The 16,493-nt window shown below is 36.1% G+C and overlaps 3 protein-coding genes across 9 annotated transcripts in view; 2 read left to right on the top strand and 1 right to left on the bottom strand.

The window, feature by feature from the left end:
• The window catches only part of LOC135136720 (5-hydroxytryptamine receptor-like), a 278,029-nt gene that overhangs the window by 159,662 nt on the left and 101,874 nt on the right, over positions 1 to 16,493 (bottom strand). Inside the window, exon 1 of one of the 3 annotated variants that reach the window (XM_064066161.1) lies at positions 1,095 to 1,171. The exons of the other annotated variants lie outside the window; for them this stretch is intronic. The gene's annotated coding sequence lies outside the window, so the exon portion shown is untranslated. Of the gene's footprint in view, positions 1 to 1,094; positions 1,172 to 16,493 lie in introns of those variants that run through there. 3 annotated transcript variants of the gene reach the window in all.
• On the top strand, positions 1,009 to 7,297 carry LOC135136105 (uncharacterized). Its single transcript, XM_064065232.1, has 15 exons — positions 1,009 to 1,018; positions 1,070 to 1,281; positions 1,461 to 1,516; positions 1,563 to 1,728; positions 1,780 to 1,962; positions 2,018 to 2,270; positions 2,321 to 2,476; positions 2,525 to 2,736; positions 2,787 to 3,013; positions 3,061 to 3,241; positions 3,921 to 4,133; positions 4,186 to 4,448; positions 5,837 to 6,083; positions 6,145 to 6,381; positions 6,443 to 7,297. Exons 1-15 carry the CDS (start codon positions 1,009 to 1,011, stop codon positions 6,644 to 6,646), a joined length of 2,820 nt encoding a protein of 939 aa, XP_063921302.1. The 3' UTR covers positions 6,647 to 7,297.
• Positions 9,860 to 16,493, top strand: part of LOC135136730 (uncharacterized protein) — a 39,623-nt gene continuing 32,989 nt past the window's right edge. Inside the window, exon 1 of one of the 5 annotated variants that reach the window (XM_064066172.1) lies at positions 9,860 to 10,159. The gene's annotated coding sequence lies outside the window, so the exon portion shown is untranslated. Of the gene's footprint in view, positions 10,160 to 10,283; positions 10,304 to 15,453; positions 15,631 to 16,493 lie in introns of those variants that run through there. The other 4 variants (XM_064066175.1, XM_064066176.1, XM_064066174.1 and 1 more) reach the window with 4 other exon arrangements.

Raw genomic sequence — 16,493 nt, 5'->3', positions numbered from 1 at the left:
ATAATTATTTTTGAAACGACGTCATCAATTTTCTGGATTCAGGAGAGGCGAATAAACAAATAAAAAATTCAAGACGCAACTAGAAATACAATTTCAATCCATCTTTGATAGGTATATACAGTTTCCGACAAAAAATTTCAAACATCACTTTTCTGTCATGTCAAAAATTTTAATGTAGTCTATGCTTTATTGTCATTACTTTGGACAGCTGGAATGTCAAACTTTCAAAATTCCAGCTTACGCTACAGCATGGCCGACTAGTATAAAGATTATGGCCTGTCCAGAGGTACCATACGTGCTGCCATCTTTTAATAATTCAAAAACGACAAAAGAATTATTAACACTTTTTGAAAGGCACAAAGGCATTCATACCGAAACAAACCACCATTACACGTTTTAAAGTCTCATAATGTCAAGTCAAATTAAAATTATGCTAAATTATTAAGTGTAGATAGATGGCAACACGTATGGTACCTCTTGGACAGGCCATAATGTTTATACTAGTCGGCCATGGCTACAGCTACATTCATGTAAGTGTCAAATGTAAAAGTTAAAAATGACTGTCAAATATTTAGGTTAGAAACATCTAAAGGTTGCTTTACACTATCTGACGACTGAATGACATTGACGTCTGAAATTTTTTGGCGGCAACTGTATATTTTCATACCTTTTGTTTTGAGTAAAACATAGTTGTCTGTTTTGTGTTTTGTGTAACAACTAAAGTACTGTAGTGATATAACAACATTGCCGTAGTATTAGATATTACATGTTAAAACTAGCATTTTGACAGAATTGATCAGAGTGTGTTCAAACGACGAAAATACTGATACGATTTTAGTAATATAGGTAATATAGTGTAGTGTAGAGAACGTTATCCGCACAAGAGATGCTCTGACGAGCTTTTATTTTGAATTTGTTTGTTGTTGATTCTTAACCTAACATTACAATTAACGTTTATTTCCAAATTATCAAACCCAAACAGCTAACTATGTTTAACTTAAAAGAGAAATGATGCAAAGTATCACACTGCGATGAAACTGTACTGTTGGTTGCGTTTTGGATTTTTCAGGAATATATCGATTTATTTTCGTTACCTCTACGGGACTCGCCACCACTCGTCCAACTCGTCTCTCTGCAGTCTTCACTTTTCAACTTCTGTTGAAATCACCTTCATTGCAGCCAACAGCAATTTCTCAGCCCAAAGTCCCCAAACGTCAACAAATGCATAGACACAAATGTCAATTCGGTATGGCTCTTCATGCTTTTATTGGAACTTGGGAGGTGAGAATCACGCAATACACAATCATTACCTGTTATGCACACTATTCTGCGACGAACTTTTCTCCATCGACCAATTTTCACCGAACAATTTCAAGTTATCGTTCTGTTTATTTTGATGTATTGTTTGTTTTGACAGCTGTCACATTTATTTATTTTGTAAATTTATCTAAAATTTATAGATAATCGGATGCGGGTACAATTATGGAACGTACAGCGACAATCAAGGACTGGAAGGGTGAGTTTTCCTGCTCCTAATTTTCCACGTAACGCGCTTTTTGCAGTGTTCGATTTCGGTTAGATGAGAATGGAGACGTCACTTGGACTGTATCTGAAGAACTTAAGTCTGTACCTCTGTTCCGATGCGAGACTTACGAACTGTACAGTACAACAATATCAGGGGTCGTTTTGCGTTTTGGAGCATATGCAGGTCACGTACTGGAATTCCAAGTAATGTGTCTATATATTTATCTGTTTTATTTAATAGAGATACAATTTTAGTGTGACCAAGTTGAGCCTCGAGATAATGTCAGCATGACGTGCGAAAGCTGGTGTACCCTTCATTGTAAGCGCGTATATGAGGAATTGTCGGACAAATACCACTCAATACCTTTCTCACTTTTACCAGCACTAGAAGATGGGTACTTTTCAGATCTGATTCTTACTTCTTCAAATAAGAAACAAGTAACTATAGTATTTCTTTATATTAAAAAAAACACGTTACGTGACTTTAGCGCAGTTTAAGGTTCACTCTTCAATCTTGAAATTGCAAGGCAGTGGCATTGAGTGGTCTGCTGAGTCTTGTCCTTTGAGTAATCTTCCTGAAGACGTTTTAGGCACGATTTTACACTTCCTCTATGCAGAATGCCTGCCCGATACTTTAACAGAAGTTACAGCTCATCAGGCTTTAAACGCTGTGTCTCAGTACCCCAGTTTAAGTAAGCTTGTCAATAAATGTAATCTATTTTTGAAGAACATGGCACTAAAGCAACGTAAGTGCGATTAGTGGAAGGTTTTTTTTATTGTCTTTTTTTTTTGTTAGAGATAATTGGACTAGTTAATGATATGCATGGGAGTATGAATCAAATAATCGAACATTTTAATGTAAGGAACAACCATTTGTCTTCTGAAAACATCACCTCAAATCCTGCTAAACTTTGTTTTGTTGTTAAACAGTCAATCAGGGATGCGGCAGTTGGTAATTTATCTAGCTACTCGCGACTACTACTCTAAAAACTTTTTTTAGCTGCCGTGAAGTTGCTCTTACTCTGTGATTTGTTTACTAAGCGCAGAAACGAATTGTCTAGAGAAGAAAGGCATGAAATAATACGTTATGCAAAATCGAGGCTTCCCATATTCCTTATGCAACTGCAAAGATTCTTGCAAGCTCTGAAAAATACCTTTAGCTCAATGTCAGCGGCGCAGCGTCTGGAAGTTGCGACTTTCTTAGTTCCTGAAGTATTTTTTCACCCCGATGTTGAAAATCTTATTGAACCAGTCATTTCCAGATTGAAATTATATTAGACACGATTTCTACCTTGATTGTCCAGGTGGAAAAAGCCTTACAACAAATAATTCAAGTGCTTTCGCCCAATGATGGTACCAGGAGTAAATCAGGAGTAGGCGATATGTTGGGAAAGTCGTTACGGAACGTTCTGCACATAAGAGAATTGACGAAATTGCGAAACTTTCACGAACACATAACGTGCAGTCTGGGATTATTAATCCAGAAAAAGTATTCGTCATTTGATGTAGTGAAAAGTCTACAGTGGTCGTTTTCAGGGAGAATTTTAACGATATGTCTTCAGCGCAAAAAGTGCGTTCGATTGCTAGAAATCTGGAACAGCTCATTGAAGAGCTTCCAATATTTCTTTTACGTTTAGAAGATGTGACGACAGCTTTTGACGAAAAACTCGAATGGAGAGAATTCAAGTTCTGCTTCAAAGTCGGCACCAGCAAAGTCGTAAGTTTATAATTGTGGTTAAAAAGACGCTCGGAAAGGTTTTCGAAAATTTCTAACCGTTTTAATGATAATATTTTGGATTCAAGAAAAACGATTTTAATATTTATTAACATGTTTAGTCGTGGGTTTTATATTTTTAAAAAATAAAAATTTTATTGTCACACTTGCTCCTGGACAGGTGATTGCATGTCTCTCACTCTCTGAACAACTAGGCTTACAAATTTAGCATAGATAATAATTCTGTTGGAGAAGACGAAAGGCGATTGTGGTTAAATATTCTAAGTTCTTACTGAATATTAGTACTACATTCGTCCCTGCTGAATGCCGCCTCGTTTCTTACCACGAAATATGGAGTAACGTTTTACGTAAATAATTGAGTGTAAAACAAGTCAGGGTCATAATAGTAAGCTGCAAGCTGCTAAGTCTGTGTCCATTACATTATTACACGGATGTTACTTGTGTGTATTTATTCGATTAACGCAGCGATCTGATATTCCAAAATTTACACCAAGTCTCGTCGGCAATAGAAGCTTTTTTAAACGCATTGCAAATTAGTTTTTTTTTTTCCGTAACGATAGATGACATCAAGAAAAGTCAGCACTTTGGAAGTATTACATTTAATAAACCAACTTTTCCTTTAGTTAAAAAAAATCCGACGAACACGTTGCATTTTTTTCAGTCCGGCATTTTACAAAAACTAGTGGCCCATCGAGATATGCTGCAAGAAGTGGTTTTACAACTTTGCGAACTAGTTCAAAGAGACGCTTTCAACCAATCTCTTCAGACTCTAGGTTTATTAGATGTCACGTCCACAGCGGCGCATTCGAGCGATTGTCAAAAAATGTCACCAACTTCATGCAACTCCACTCCCAAACATCATCATGGATATAAGGTGAACGAGTTGGTGAATGTTTAGTGAAAACCATGAAGACATTACGTTTCAGTTGAACTTGGTCGAATCTCTGTGCGTTCCACCATCTTCCAACAATAGCGTATTATCGAAACTCGCTTTACAAATGTTCAAAAGTGCAACTGACACTGATATGGAATTCGAAATCGTTGGAAGTGGGGTGAGTACGGAACAAAGCGAAAATGAAGTTTCTGAAGAAGAGCAGTGCACTATCAAAGCGCACAGAGTCATCGTGGCTGCAAGATGTGATTGGTTTAGAAGGGCTTTGTTGTCGGGGATGAGAGAAGCGATCGACAAGTAAGTTCTTTTATGAAATTAATCAGCTTGCTTTGTTTTTCGTGCAAATTTCACATTTCTCACTGCGACTAGGTATAAACTCGTTTTTCGTTGTAAAGCAGGTTGGTGTTATAAGAAAATAATAAAGACTGACGGAATGAATGTTGGCTCTATTTTAAAAATTTTATCTAATCGGAATCAAGTGTGCTTCTTGTAGGGTGTGACTAATTCAAGTTTGCAAATGTAAATACACAGTCGCGGCCAGAAAATCTTGGATGTATTTTTTTTTAATTTTGTCACTTTTGTAACTGTGGGCATGCTGACATTGGATTGCGACGTGACACATATTTTAAACTTCAAACGTCAAAGTGACAATAAAACATAGACTTCATCATTTTTTGACATCTCAAATGAATTACCAAATTTTGCATAAGCTGAAGGAGTTAACATATTGGAGAGAGTATAATATAAATTAATTTACACAAAAGGAAAGTTCCTAAAACTGACAATGCTGCCGTTCTGTGTAAATTGATGAAATGAGGTCACAATACTTTTCGTGGGGGAATTTAGAATTATATTATTTATTATCTTGCTTTGTGTTTTTCTTATCATCAGCCATTTTATTATTTATAGGGGCAGTAACGTCTTATTCAGATAACCTATATATAAAAAGGCACTCATGAAATGGGTAGTCGTGCGAGCAAATGAAATTGGCAAATCGATAACGCGTTTTTCAGTATTTAAATACGAACAAAGTGCGTAGAAATCAATGTCAACGATCAGTTTAAAACTGTACGAATCTTGGAACTCAGATAAATCTCTATTCCGATTTCCAGCCAACAGAGTCCAAATTGAATCAGATTTCTTAAGGGTGCATCAGATGTTGCTATCATATTTCTTTTGGGAAGTTGTCAAAATTACGCAACAGTTGGAGAATGTCATACCGAAGTACGGTTTGCGTTTAGCGTGCATACATACGTTGCTGTTTGAAATTGTGCGAATGTGTTTTGTGTTTTTACTTGCTCTGTCTTCTGGGACCGAATCAAATAATTACGACTTATCGGAACTGAGCGAACTTCGAATGTACCTTCCGAAACTTGGCTAAATTCTTGGAAGTTTATGTAAACTTCCTAAGCTCCGAGAACGCTAAGAAGCACAAGCGTGTAGGCAGTAATGGTCCATTAACTGGAGAGTGGTCGGGTAAAATTTTTAAGGCGTGGTAGAGGAAAAATGCCTACGCGTTTTTTAAGATTTTTATAACAGGTGAATATCGGATTCACTTTTTTTTTTTAAGTCACATTATCATTTTGAAAAACGCAAAAAACCCGAAATTCCCACTGTGTCAATTTTCCATCGTTTTATCGTACGTTTCTCATAATTCTGGCGTCACTTAATGTTTCGACTTCCAGGAAAATAATTATCCACGATACGAGTCCGTTCCTGTTCCGTATCTTTCTGGAATATCTGTACAGCGGTTGTCTTAGAGACGACTCCCTTTCTATCGAGCAGCTGGTTGAGCTTTTGTTGTTAAGCGACCGATACGAAGTAGACTCGTTGAAACAGACCTGCGAGTACGCCCTTCAGCACAGCATAGATATGGATTCGGCATTGTACTTTTTCAACATGGCCGATCAATACAACGCTCGAATTTTAAAAGTAAATGATACATTCAAGCGTCCAGCGCCTTATTATTTATTGACTGAGCTCGTCGTTCCAGAATTTCTGCTTGAATTTCATAGCGCAACACCACGAACTGACCGAATGCGAGATATTCTTCGAATTACCCATCGCCTTGCAAGCCGAAATATTCGATTGTGTCTGGACGCAGCCGCCTCCGGCCAAATCCACGACAATGGAACAATTGCTGCCTTCGTCCGTTACACCCACTAGTCCAGATTCGAGTACATCGGAACGCCATAAGATCCCCGACTGCCAAAATTTCCACCACGCTGACGTAAGCTGAGCTGGAGGCGGTTGGTTTTTTGTATGCATTCGATATAATTGTTTCGTTGCAGTATCAGCAGTCGAACAGCAGCTCGATCGAGGATCTTCCATTAGCACAAGACGCCGGGAGACTCGATAATTGCATCAGCCAATTAAGGGATATAATAGGTGATAGTGCCCCGAGAGAACAATTAGTACAAGTTGTTCTTGCCGCTGATTACGATCTCTGCAGAGCGGTTAATTTTTACTACGCTAGAAATCAAGAAGAGGAGTAGCGGTTCGAGTTTAACAACTTCAATGCACATATTCCATTGTTATTAACTTTATAGTAATTCGAAAAGACTGCACACTGTTTCGTGATCGTCTAAAATCAAATTTTACAATAAAGCCGCGCCTTGTGTGGACGGATCGGGTGCTGCGTCATGTGATGGGTTGTTACCAGGTTTATTTATTAATGCATTTTAATTAGTCGTCTGAGTATTGTTATTAATCTTGTATTATATATTTTTTAACATTCCTATGTAGCCTTGTTGACGCTTCTTTTCTGTGGGATGAATAACATTGTTAATACGTTCCGAGCACGTTGTACCTTTAACGAGATTATTTTTGTCCTCGATCGCTAGTCAATATTTATAGGTTGTAGTCTTCTTTTGTAAATAACGGCTTTTATGTAGACAACGAAAATAATTTTAAGTCTGGTTTGTTTAGCGATCCGTTTGATTATTTACACAAGAAGATGACTAACTCATTTGTATTTTAGATCTAGATGGAGTCATTTTAAGAGAAAATATATACCTATCGGTTACTGTTGTGCTAATACTTAATTTTCTCGACAAATTTTGATGTTTAGATTCAATGAAGAGTTTAGACCTCACTAAAATATCGATGTTACTGTTATTAAATGATAATAAATCTCTTTATATCAATCGTTGCGTTTTTCTTTGCGTCACAGTATCATCGTTTGATAGAGGATGATTTTATTCGTGCGTGTCCGGAGACCACGGTAAAAGAATTACTAATAAACTTTTTTTTTTTCAGATGCTTATCAATGCCGTCGCGTGATCGAACCTAACGAAAATAAGCGTTCACGCGATCGAAAGAGGTAAGTAATGCGTTAAGCGATTTGACAGGATTACTTTTGTCTTTTTATTCCTCTTTCGCTTATTATTGGAAGAAACACGGAATTTTCCGCCAAGAAATATGTTCTTTCGCATCCCTTCCTGTAACTTGATTAACTCGCTACGATTTCTCAGAAATAGCTACTCGCGACGCTTTATTGATTCGGTTTGTTTTTGGAATGTTTGGTCAACGTCGTTTTTCAGGCGTCGCAGCCGATGTTGAAAGTTAATAACTATCGGCGTTAGTTAGATATCTGTGTATCTGTCCCGCATTTGGAAAGCTGTTGACTAAACGATCAGCGGTTTAAGGCAAAACCACGTCTAGATTCTCATCGCATGAAAACGTGGCCCCGCACGAAATGACTGAACATTTCGATTTTATCGTTGATCACCTTCAAAATTAGCGTAGTCTGTGTAGGTACACCGTAGATTCTAGGCTATAAGAAGATTTTCAGACGAATTATTATTTGACACCAGATACAATCTCAAAGTAAGTTCTAACAGGGTTTCAACTTTGTTGGTACAACTAATAAGGGGGAATAACCTTGGTTGTTTATTAAATGCGTAATAGATTTTGCGTTTGGAACACGATGCTGAAGATTTAATTTTTGTGCCGTAAGCTGCGTATTTCAAAACTTATTGCTGACAACGCTTACGTACCGAGCAGCAATAAGGCGCGTACAGCGAATGGAGAATGTAGCTGGAAATGGAAATGTTGGGATCGAAATAAAACCTTCATTTAACGTTCGTCAGAAATATAAATTGTTTTGGTTCAGTGGTGGCGTAGAAAAGCCGTTGAATGTTGAATGAATCTTTAAAGAGAAGACTGCAATATGGCATTTTAAGAGTGAATTGTATCATCAACAGACTGTTTATTGTTTATAACATTGTAAATTTATATTGCACGGAATAAACCCTTTCTTAAGATCTAAATGTAGGTAGGTTTTAAAATGTAGAGGATGTAGTACTGAAAACACGTTGACAGGAGTAAGAAAGTCTTTCATTAACCATATCTAGATTTCTTAGAAAGAAATTCACCTTTTTTTTAAACAAGGATCTCTTGTAATTTCCTTCTGCATTACTGAATTCCGCCGGCCGAAAATTCGCTCTTTTTTTTAACAGCCCATCACTTTTTCATAAAGTATCAAGTTTAAATTCGATATTAGCCCTTAACTTCCTTCTTTTAGACATATGTTGTATCCCAGAATGACTTGACAAAGAAAAGAGCCTTAAAAAGTCGCTTTTCATTTAATAATTCACGTAAGGATATTCTTAAAGCAAATTTACTTCCCGCTATTCATTATTCTTAACGCTAATCACCAACGCATTTTAAGGTAATTTTTTTGCAAAGGGCAATATGTAAAGAACGATTCGAAGGGCTTCCAAGCAAAATTATTGTTTGTTTGCTTGTTTTAGGTGAAACAACCAAAATGCATTGCTACTTATTGTTCGTTATGTGGATGATCTTTATTGTAGAGATACTATTAAAAACATTTACAGACCTATTACCCGTGTATGATGGACATAAAGTCCCACGTTTGTATTTAAGATTCATTTATTATTAATTTACGTGTGGAGGAAAATTGAAGAATTGATTTTTCAATGCATGCATACGTTTTTATATTGGTGCATAACAATAAGCAAATGTAGTGAAATAATAAAAAAAAACGCAGGTTATTAATTTATAAAGTTGTTACAAAATACTCGACAAGGAGATTATACATAACTCACGATAGGAGATTTACAATAAATACCTACCTATAATTACATTCTAATTAAATCGACATATCCCCAAAAGCAAACATGATGGTTGACCAGGTTTTATCCATTATTATTATTATTTAAACTTATTATTGTAAAAACCTATGTGTTAATAACTGATGTGTTAAAAAACACAGGATAATAATATACAAGTGACAGTCGCATCGAACGTTCTGCATATACTTTAATACTTTAAGTGAAGAATATCTGCTGCAGATATATACATATACAAAACTGAAAATTTGTGAAGATGTCTCGAGTCACAAAAATTCAATAAAAACACTCGGCCTTCCCCAAGACAACTAATTTACGGAAGGAATGCGAATAGGTAGTACTCCCAAGTACCTAGGTATTCCAATATTGACCCCTTATTCGTAGGTGCATATCGGGAAGCCTTCGCCTCACCACCCCTGGCGACCCTTAGCCCGCAGCCCGCAGCCTGCTTCTTCCCGGCGCCGTCGCCGCCGATCAATCCCCCGGATCGATCTCCTCATCCATATAAACAGTGTTTTCCCCATCTGGCCACGTCTCGGGCAATAACGCAGCCTTTATGAAAGAAAGTGTCGGAAAATGTGCCTTTATCCATCTTGCCGGATTCCGAATGCAATTTTCATTACAATACGTGTGTATTTTCGTGTGGCATTTCGCGATCAATAATTTGATGTCGGGTCCTGGGAAAGTCGGGCGCGCGCAACTCCTCTTCTCGCCGTAGCGCCATTACAGTCCCAGGTTCCGGCGAGCGAAGTCGTCCCGACGCGCGCCAACGCGTACGTAAGAACTGCATGCGGGAGAGCCACCAGTACCGTTACCGTTAGCGTTACCGTTGCCGTTGGGAAGGAGGCGGGAGCCGACCCGGTTTATGGTGTAAGACACAGTGGCCTCGGATGAAGTCCAACGCGCGAACCGCTGGTGAGTATCCCGGAGGAATCCGGAAGGACCGCCGAAGGCCCGGAGTGAGCGCTCCGGGACCGACACGCACGACCGATCGATGGGCACTGATGGTGTTTACGCGGAAATCGACACGTTGTTACAGATGATGGCGAGTCCCAGGTGGTGAGTTCGAGACTGGATTGGGGATGGCGAAAAATATGACAAATGCGATTTTAGTATCGAGCCGCACTGAATTGCGAATGCTTGTTTATGCCTGATTAAGTGGGAATTGCTAATTCGATGGTATCTCTTGATTGGTTAATTGCGATGGTGAGAGCCACAATCAAGGGGTTTGGAGCGTGTGTATTTGCTTTATCCAAATCTAGACGGTGGATTTGCGATCGTAAATTCGAAGGGGACACTTGTCCTAGACGAAATTCAGATCTCGTTAAAACCAAATTGATGTGTCATTGGTAATATAAGTATATCGAATCGGACTAGATAGTATTATCGTTTATTCAAAAGAAGATAAAGAAGATCATAACAGAATGGCGAAATTTCCAATTTTTAGAAATCAGAGAAGTTGGTTGCTTTGTTGTTAGCAAATCACTTTTTATGGATGACAATAATTTTGACACTTTAAGTGACTGTCATTACAAAACATTCGTAGGTAGGGTTCATGTGACTATCTTTGTCTAGATGAGCTTCTCGTTATTCTAAATACGGTGTTTTACTTAACGTGGGATTAAACTTCCTCTTTTTTAGATATTTTTGCACTTATTTAAATTTAATCAATGTTTCTCTGGCATATTTTCGATATATATTGCCGCCTTTAGTTGCCTACAAGCTAGAAAAAATTTTAAATTTTCATGTATTTTAGTCCTGACTGTTGTTTAAGATTCGCATCACGTTTTGTATTTGAACTGTTGTTGGGCGTTTTGCATGTTGTGTTTGGATTTCTTTTAAAAGCTTATTTGCGTAATAACTTTTCTGTCAGTTCATGTCGCGTCTCGTGATGTAATTTGGAATTTTAAATTTATCTACAAGGCCGAAACACGGGATTCACAATCGTGCGGAGTGCTAGTGCCTGTCCTACAATTATAAGTTCTGATATATCAAAGACTATTTTTCAATATATAGAATATATAGAATATTCATCTCCTTTTTTTACACAGATGTTCATTTTAAAATATTTTTCCGATGCGCTTAAATTGGTCATAATAATTTCGAAAATGTTAGGTGGGGCGCTATTTTCCTGATTTTGATTTTCTTTGGATACGCTAAACTGAAAAATCATGTCAAATATTGGAACTTCAATGAGCAAAAGTCGTGGGTAGTTTTGCTTCATACTCAAAACAACTAAAACGTAACTCTCAGGCTAATGTACACATAATTTCTAAAGTGAAAAATATGTGTGCAACAGAATAATTAATATTTGCAAACGTGAAGGAAAGAATTGAACTAAACTAATTTTTCAAACTTTAGTTTTATGTCTAGATTAAATTACTTGTTTTAACTTTGTAACTCAGGTCTAGTTTCGAATCCGATAAGCCATTATTAAAACACAAGCTTTTAGCTTGTCGCTTACTTTTAACATCACCGGCAGCCGATTTTCAAATACGAAACCTCCCCATAAACGAGGTTGTATTTTACTGAAATTATTTTACTTCTTTCTTTTATTTTTTCGAAGATACATGTGTTAATCATATATAAGAATCTATAACTACTGCTTGGCTGTAGGGAATAACTTGCTTAACTTTTGGGATAAACAGTAATAAACTTGTCATAGGCTCGTAGTCCGAAAGTCTTAAATCAGCCTCCACTCACTGCTGACATTTAATTTGTTCTCTTCGGAAACTTTAAAAAAAAAATAAGTTATACGACCGTGTCATAAAAACGATTCTTTTCCCAGATCCTTCATGTCATATGTATTTCTCCGTGTTATGTTGCGTGCACTAAGAGCGTTGTTGGATCTGCAACTCTCTATGTAGCGTAGAAACACAAAAAAATGTTTGCTTCTCTTTTCAAATAATTATAACATTCTGCTCGTTGTTTACTACGTTTGAAACTGCCAAACTAATGGTGTATATACTAAAATGTAAACAAAAATAATTCATTAGTGCCTCCTCCGTTATAGCAAAACACCTTTTTCTTGTGTATGAATCTAATATGTGTAATCTATCTCTGACTTTTTATTTCTCGAATACCAATAAAAATCCACAGTACGAAACTCTGTGATAAAGGTACATACGTACGTGTAAACTTACGAGTTCCTGCTGGACGTTAAAAAAAATGTTTGTGTTTTCTATTTTCGTATTGAGGTTAAACGTTTGATTGGAATAATTAGCAGAATGGCCTGAATTATTGAAAAACTAGTCGAGTACCCAAAATAGACTCTTGTCTTCATTTACATTCGGCAAAAAGTGCAAGCGCCGCAATTTCCAGGGAGATTCTTTAGAATTTTTCGATTCATGAGAATTAATTAGGTCAAGTATTCCAGAGTCTTTAGAAGGCGAATGCGCCACAAAAAGTAATTTAATACAGATAAATTCAGACAACCGGGCAATCTGGATATTTCTTTCAAAAAAGGTGAGATTAGATGAAATAATTGAGATACATTTCCCCGAAGAATGTCGTGACCTCTGAAAACTAAGGCATTTTAAAGAAGTAATTTTATCATATTATGCGTTTGTGGGTTTATTTACCTTTTTTTGCGGAGGGCAAATGAATTAATAAAGTATTTACGGCATAAATTTTAACGTGTTCTGAAACAGTACTGACCGTCAAAATTAATTTAAAGTAGAAAATACATTTAACAATTATTATTAGTACCTAAAACGAAGCAGTAGAAACTGAATATTCGAATTTTTATAGTACCTAGAAATATTGAAACCTATTTTTAAATTTGATAATATCGATCATGTGTGTTTGTACTTCGAAAACCAAACACGGTTACATATACTCGTTAATCAATACAACATTAACTGGTGATCCTTAAATTTTTATGTATTATTGATTGCACTAATGGTACAAGATAGTACATGTACTTTAGGACATACAACAATTGAGACTTGATTACATACCTATGTTATTTTTTATTTGGACTGTTAAGAATTCGTCCTGTAATTCTTTAATGTGCGATTTACATTCTAAAAGAAAGACGGCAGTGTTACTATTCTTGTGCAAATTTTGATTTAAGCAATGTATTTACTTTTTTTATTTTCCAGCCTTAACAAGTAAAAACCCTATTACAATATTTACAACAGCGCACAATCGAATTTTCTTTTATCTATGTATAAAGTACGTTTTTAAATGAAGACGTGACAAATCCTGTGTTCTTCTGGTAACTAATAATTTGTGAATTGTACACTTTCCGCTGTTGATTACTTCTTGACCGAATGCCACGTCATGCTTATTCTTATACCAACGACAATATGAAGTAAATAATAGATAAGATTATTCAAATGCTTCCTTATTACTAAAAAAAAACACTTTGTACAAAACGCCCAATTTGCTTCCGTACCGCAGCCACACAATTAATTGTCAACAGCATGAATTTTACACAAAGGTAGAATACTCTAACGTGTAATAGTATTTTACTTGTTCCTCACTTGTAAACATCAATTTACCAAGTCACTGTATTCAACATGAAAATGTCACTTAACTGGCTATAGCCTGTAAAATTTTTACAGCCCTGCTCGTGTTCATACAGCCATGTATTTTAAACTATTATAAGTTGAAATGACAGACAAAGTTGATTCAGGCAAATTTTCACTCACAATTGCTGCTTCCTCAGTAATATAGCTTGCGCCACACTCATCTCAATTCATGGAAATGACAGAAATAGACAACACAATAAGTACTATGATAAGTGCCATGCTGACGTGCGTTTCCAAGGCAATACGTCTAGAGCTCATACGATGTTTCTTCAAATATTGGACCTTCTAGAGTTTTTAATAGTTTATAATAGTTATTTACAAGTGAGACACATCGCCTGCGGCTCACCAGTCATATCGTTCTGTCCGCCAGTAAAAACCCTTTTACCATTAATAATGTTAAAATAGTTTCAGATTATATTGAGTTTTCGTTTTAATATTATATATTTTTGTACGAAGATGGCCGTGGCCAATAATTTTATTTTACGTCGATATCTGGATGTAAATTTTTAAACGATTTTCACTGTTAAACAAACATCACTTGCCGTAAAACGTTGAAATCTCACTAGACTACAAATGAAAAATTTATTATTTATTGAGTGTTGAATTTTACATTCGAAAATTTATTTTCCATCTCGGTGCATATGCGGTCTAATCTCTGGAGTCCATCCTTGCCAATATAAAGAAAACAATTCCCCTGCGTTCAAATCGACAACCCTTCGTGATCCATTTGTACCAGCCAGTTCTTTTTTATAAGGTTCTAACAGACAGACAGATATATCAAGAAGCGGTTACCATTAATCATCACGATTTCCAAAAACGTTTGCTTTTTCACTTGGATAATTAATTACCTTGAAGCTACTTTTACGATATTTGCCTTATTGTCGAAGTCTGATTTAAATGAAGCTGAGTGATCTCTGTTCTTAATTGCAACATCTGTAGAATGGAAAAATATTTTTTTCGGACGACGCTTGTATCGCTTTCTTGGTGGCTTTAATGAAAGGATTGATTTCCATCGGTCGTGAAGTGGTTGGAAACAATAACCGCCCCCTCCCCTCCCCCACAAAGTATGTAAATGTAATTAAAGGTTGTACGCAGGCAGACAAAACACACCTAAATTGAATCCCTTTGTAAACATTATTTCGACCTTAACGAACCCCATGATAATAAGCGAGATCCTAATTCCAATTTTCTTCCCCAAAAACGCCCATTTTTATCACCGTACTATACCGACGTGCAATAACTGTCCCAATTCCTTTCACGAAGCACTTTTTGGTGATGTAATAACAGATAAGCATCTGGCTTATCACTTATACAATGTTCGCACATTTCTACGCAATGACGACGATTCGTTAAACCCATCTGATCGATAAGTTTAACAACAGCTATAAATTTTACACCCCTTAGTTAGTAAAAAAAAAAAAAACAAAAAGCGCTCATTTTTAAAAATTCCATTGTTGCACGTTAATTGCCTCGGTCTCTAAACCTATTGAAGCTGCAGCTAAAATTTATTTTTCCAAACGTGACGTGCTGCTTTCTCTCCAGATGGCGGCTAAAATAAATAAAAAAGCCGCAAGGCGTGTTTCGGTGAGATAAACTGGGTGTTGACGTAAAGCACATCGAGTAAATAGTGCTATTCGTATAACACAATATATCTTTCAGCGGTAGGTGAATATAGAGATACTTCAAAAAATAATAATTGTGAAATATTGAGACTTGGAGTGACAATCCTCTGTGATTGAATTAATCAAGTGTTAGAATGCTTTGATCAGGACGGAACCGTAAACATAACCAGCTTTGTAATGCATCCTGTTCACTGAAGCAATCCTGCAAACAACTGGAACGCTAACATTGGTGAGAACTTGCGTATTTTTAGAAGCAATTGCTTCATACTTTGAAAATTTAGAAGAATTCAGTTTCGTAATTACTGTAATGCAGAGATAATTGGAAAATTTGAAACTCCGAATTTATCATCGATTTGATGCGAAGCATAGAATGCAAAAGCTGTCGAAGATGTCTGTTTCCACCAATTAAAATTTCTCAATCGGGATTATTTTTCGAATTAAATTCTTTGTTTGGAAAAACCGCTTCATTCAAAATGTGATTTTACCTCGCCTTGTATAAATATTTACATTTTAGAACGCTTATGTATATAGACTTTTAGTCCTTGAGACGGTATCCACGTTCAAAGTTATTATTTAGACACAAAATTACCTAAGTACAACAAAATTGAAACCATATATATACTAGAATAGCAAATTTATGAGCGATCCGACTTCATTGTTTTTCCAAAAAAAACCGCAAAATCCATCCACTTTGAGGCGAACGTAAATCTCAACCTTAATTTTATTTATTTTCCAATTTATTTGTTTATTTTTGACAATACAGTATTGGTTATTTGGAAGTTTTATTTGTGGAAAGTTTGTGTAATGTTAGGAAAATATTATTACACTGAGAAGATTGCGAAAAAAACATTTGCTGTAAGTTTTCAATTTTTTTTTCTACAACGCTCAATCAATAGCTAGTAAAATTACTGTCACAATAAATAAGTCTCCAGTATAAACAGAAAATTCATCTGTCTTAGATGCGATTTTTCCTTTGCAACAATTTTGTTAGACAACATTCTAAAATACTATACAGTACACTTTCTCTCTCGTTTCTGTTGAGTGTCTATAGAATCAATGCAACAAATTTGTGAAAACTCAAAATTATAGAAG

This window comes from Zophobas morio, unplaced genomic scaffold (genome assembly GCF_036711695.1).
Source record: "Zophobas morio isolate AGI-343-1 ecotype UQ-CSIRO unplaced genomic scaffold, CSIRO_AGI_Zmor_V1 ptg000026l, whole genome shotgun sequence".
In the NCBI taxonomy this organism is placed as follows: Eukaryota; Metazoa; Arthropoda; class Insecta; order Coleoptera; family Tenebrionidae; genus Zophobas; species Zophobas morio.
Note: the sequence above shows the minus strand (reverse complement) of the source record. Positions and strands in the feature narration are given on the sequence as shown.

What these genes read in the sequence shown, in the direction of transcription:
- LOC135136105 (XM_064065232.1), top strand. An exon ending in AATCAGGGATGCGGCAGTTG is followed by an intron (nt 2,477 to 2,524) that starts GTAATTTATCTA and finishes AACTTTTTTTAG; the next exon opens with CTGCCGTGAAGTTGCTCTTA. An exon ending in GGATTATTAATCCAGAAAAA is followed by an intron (nt 3,014 to 3,060) that starts GTATTCGTCATT and finishes GGTCGTTTTCAG; the next exon opens with GGAGAATTTTAACGATATGT.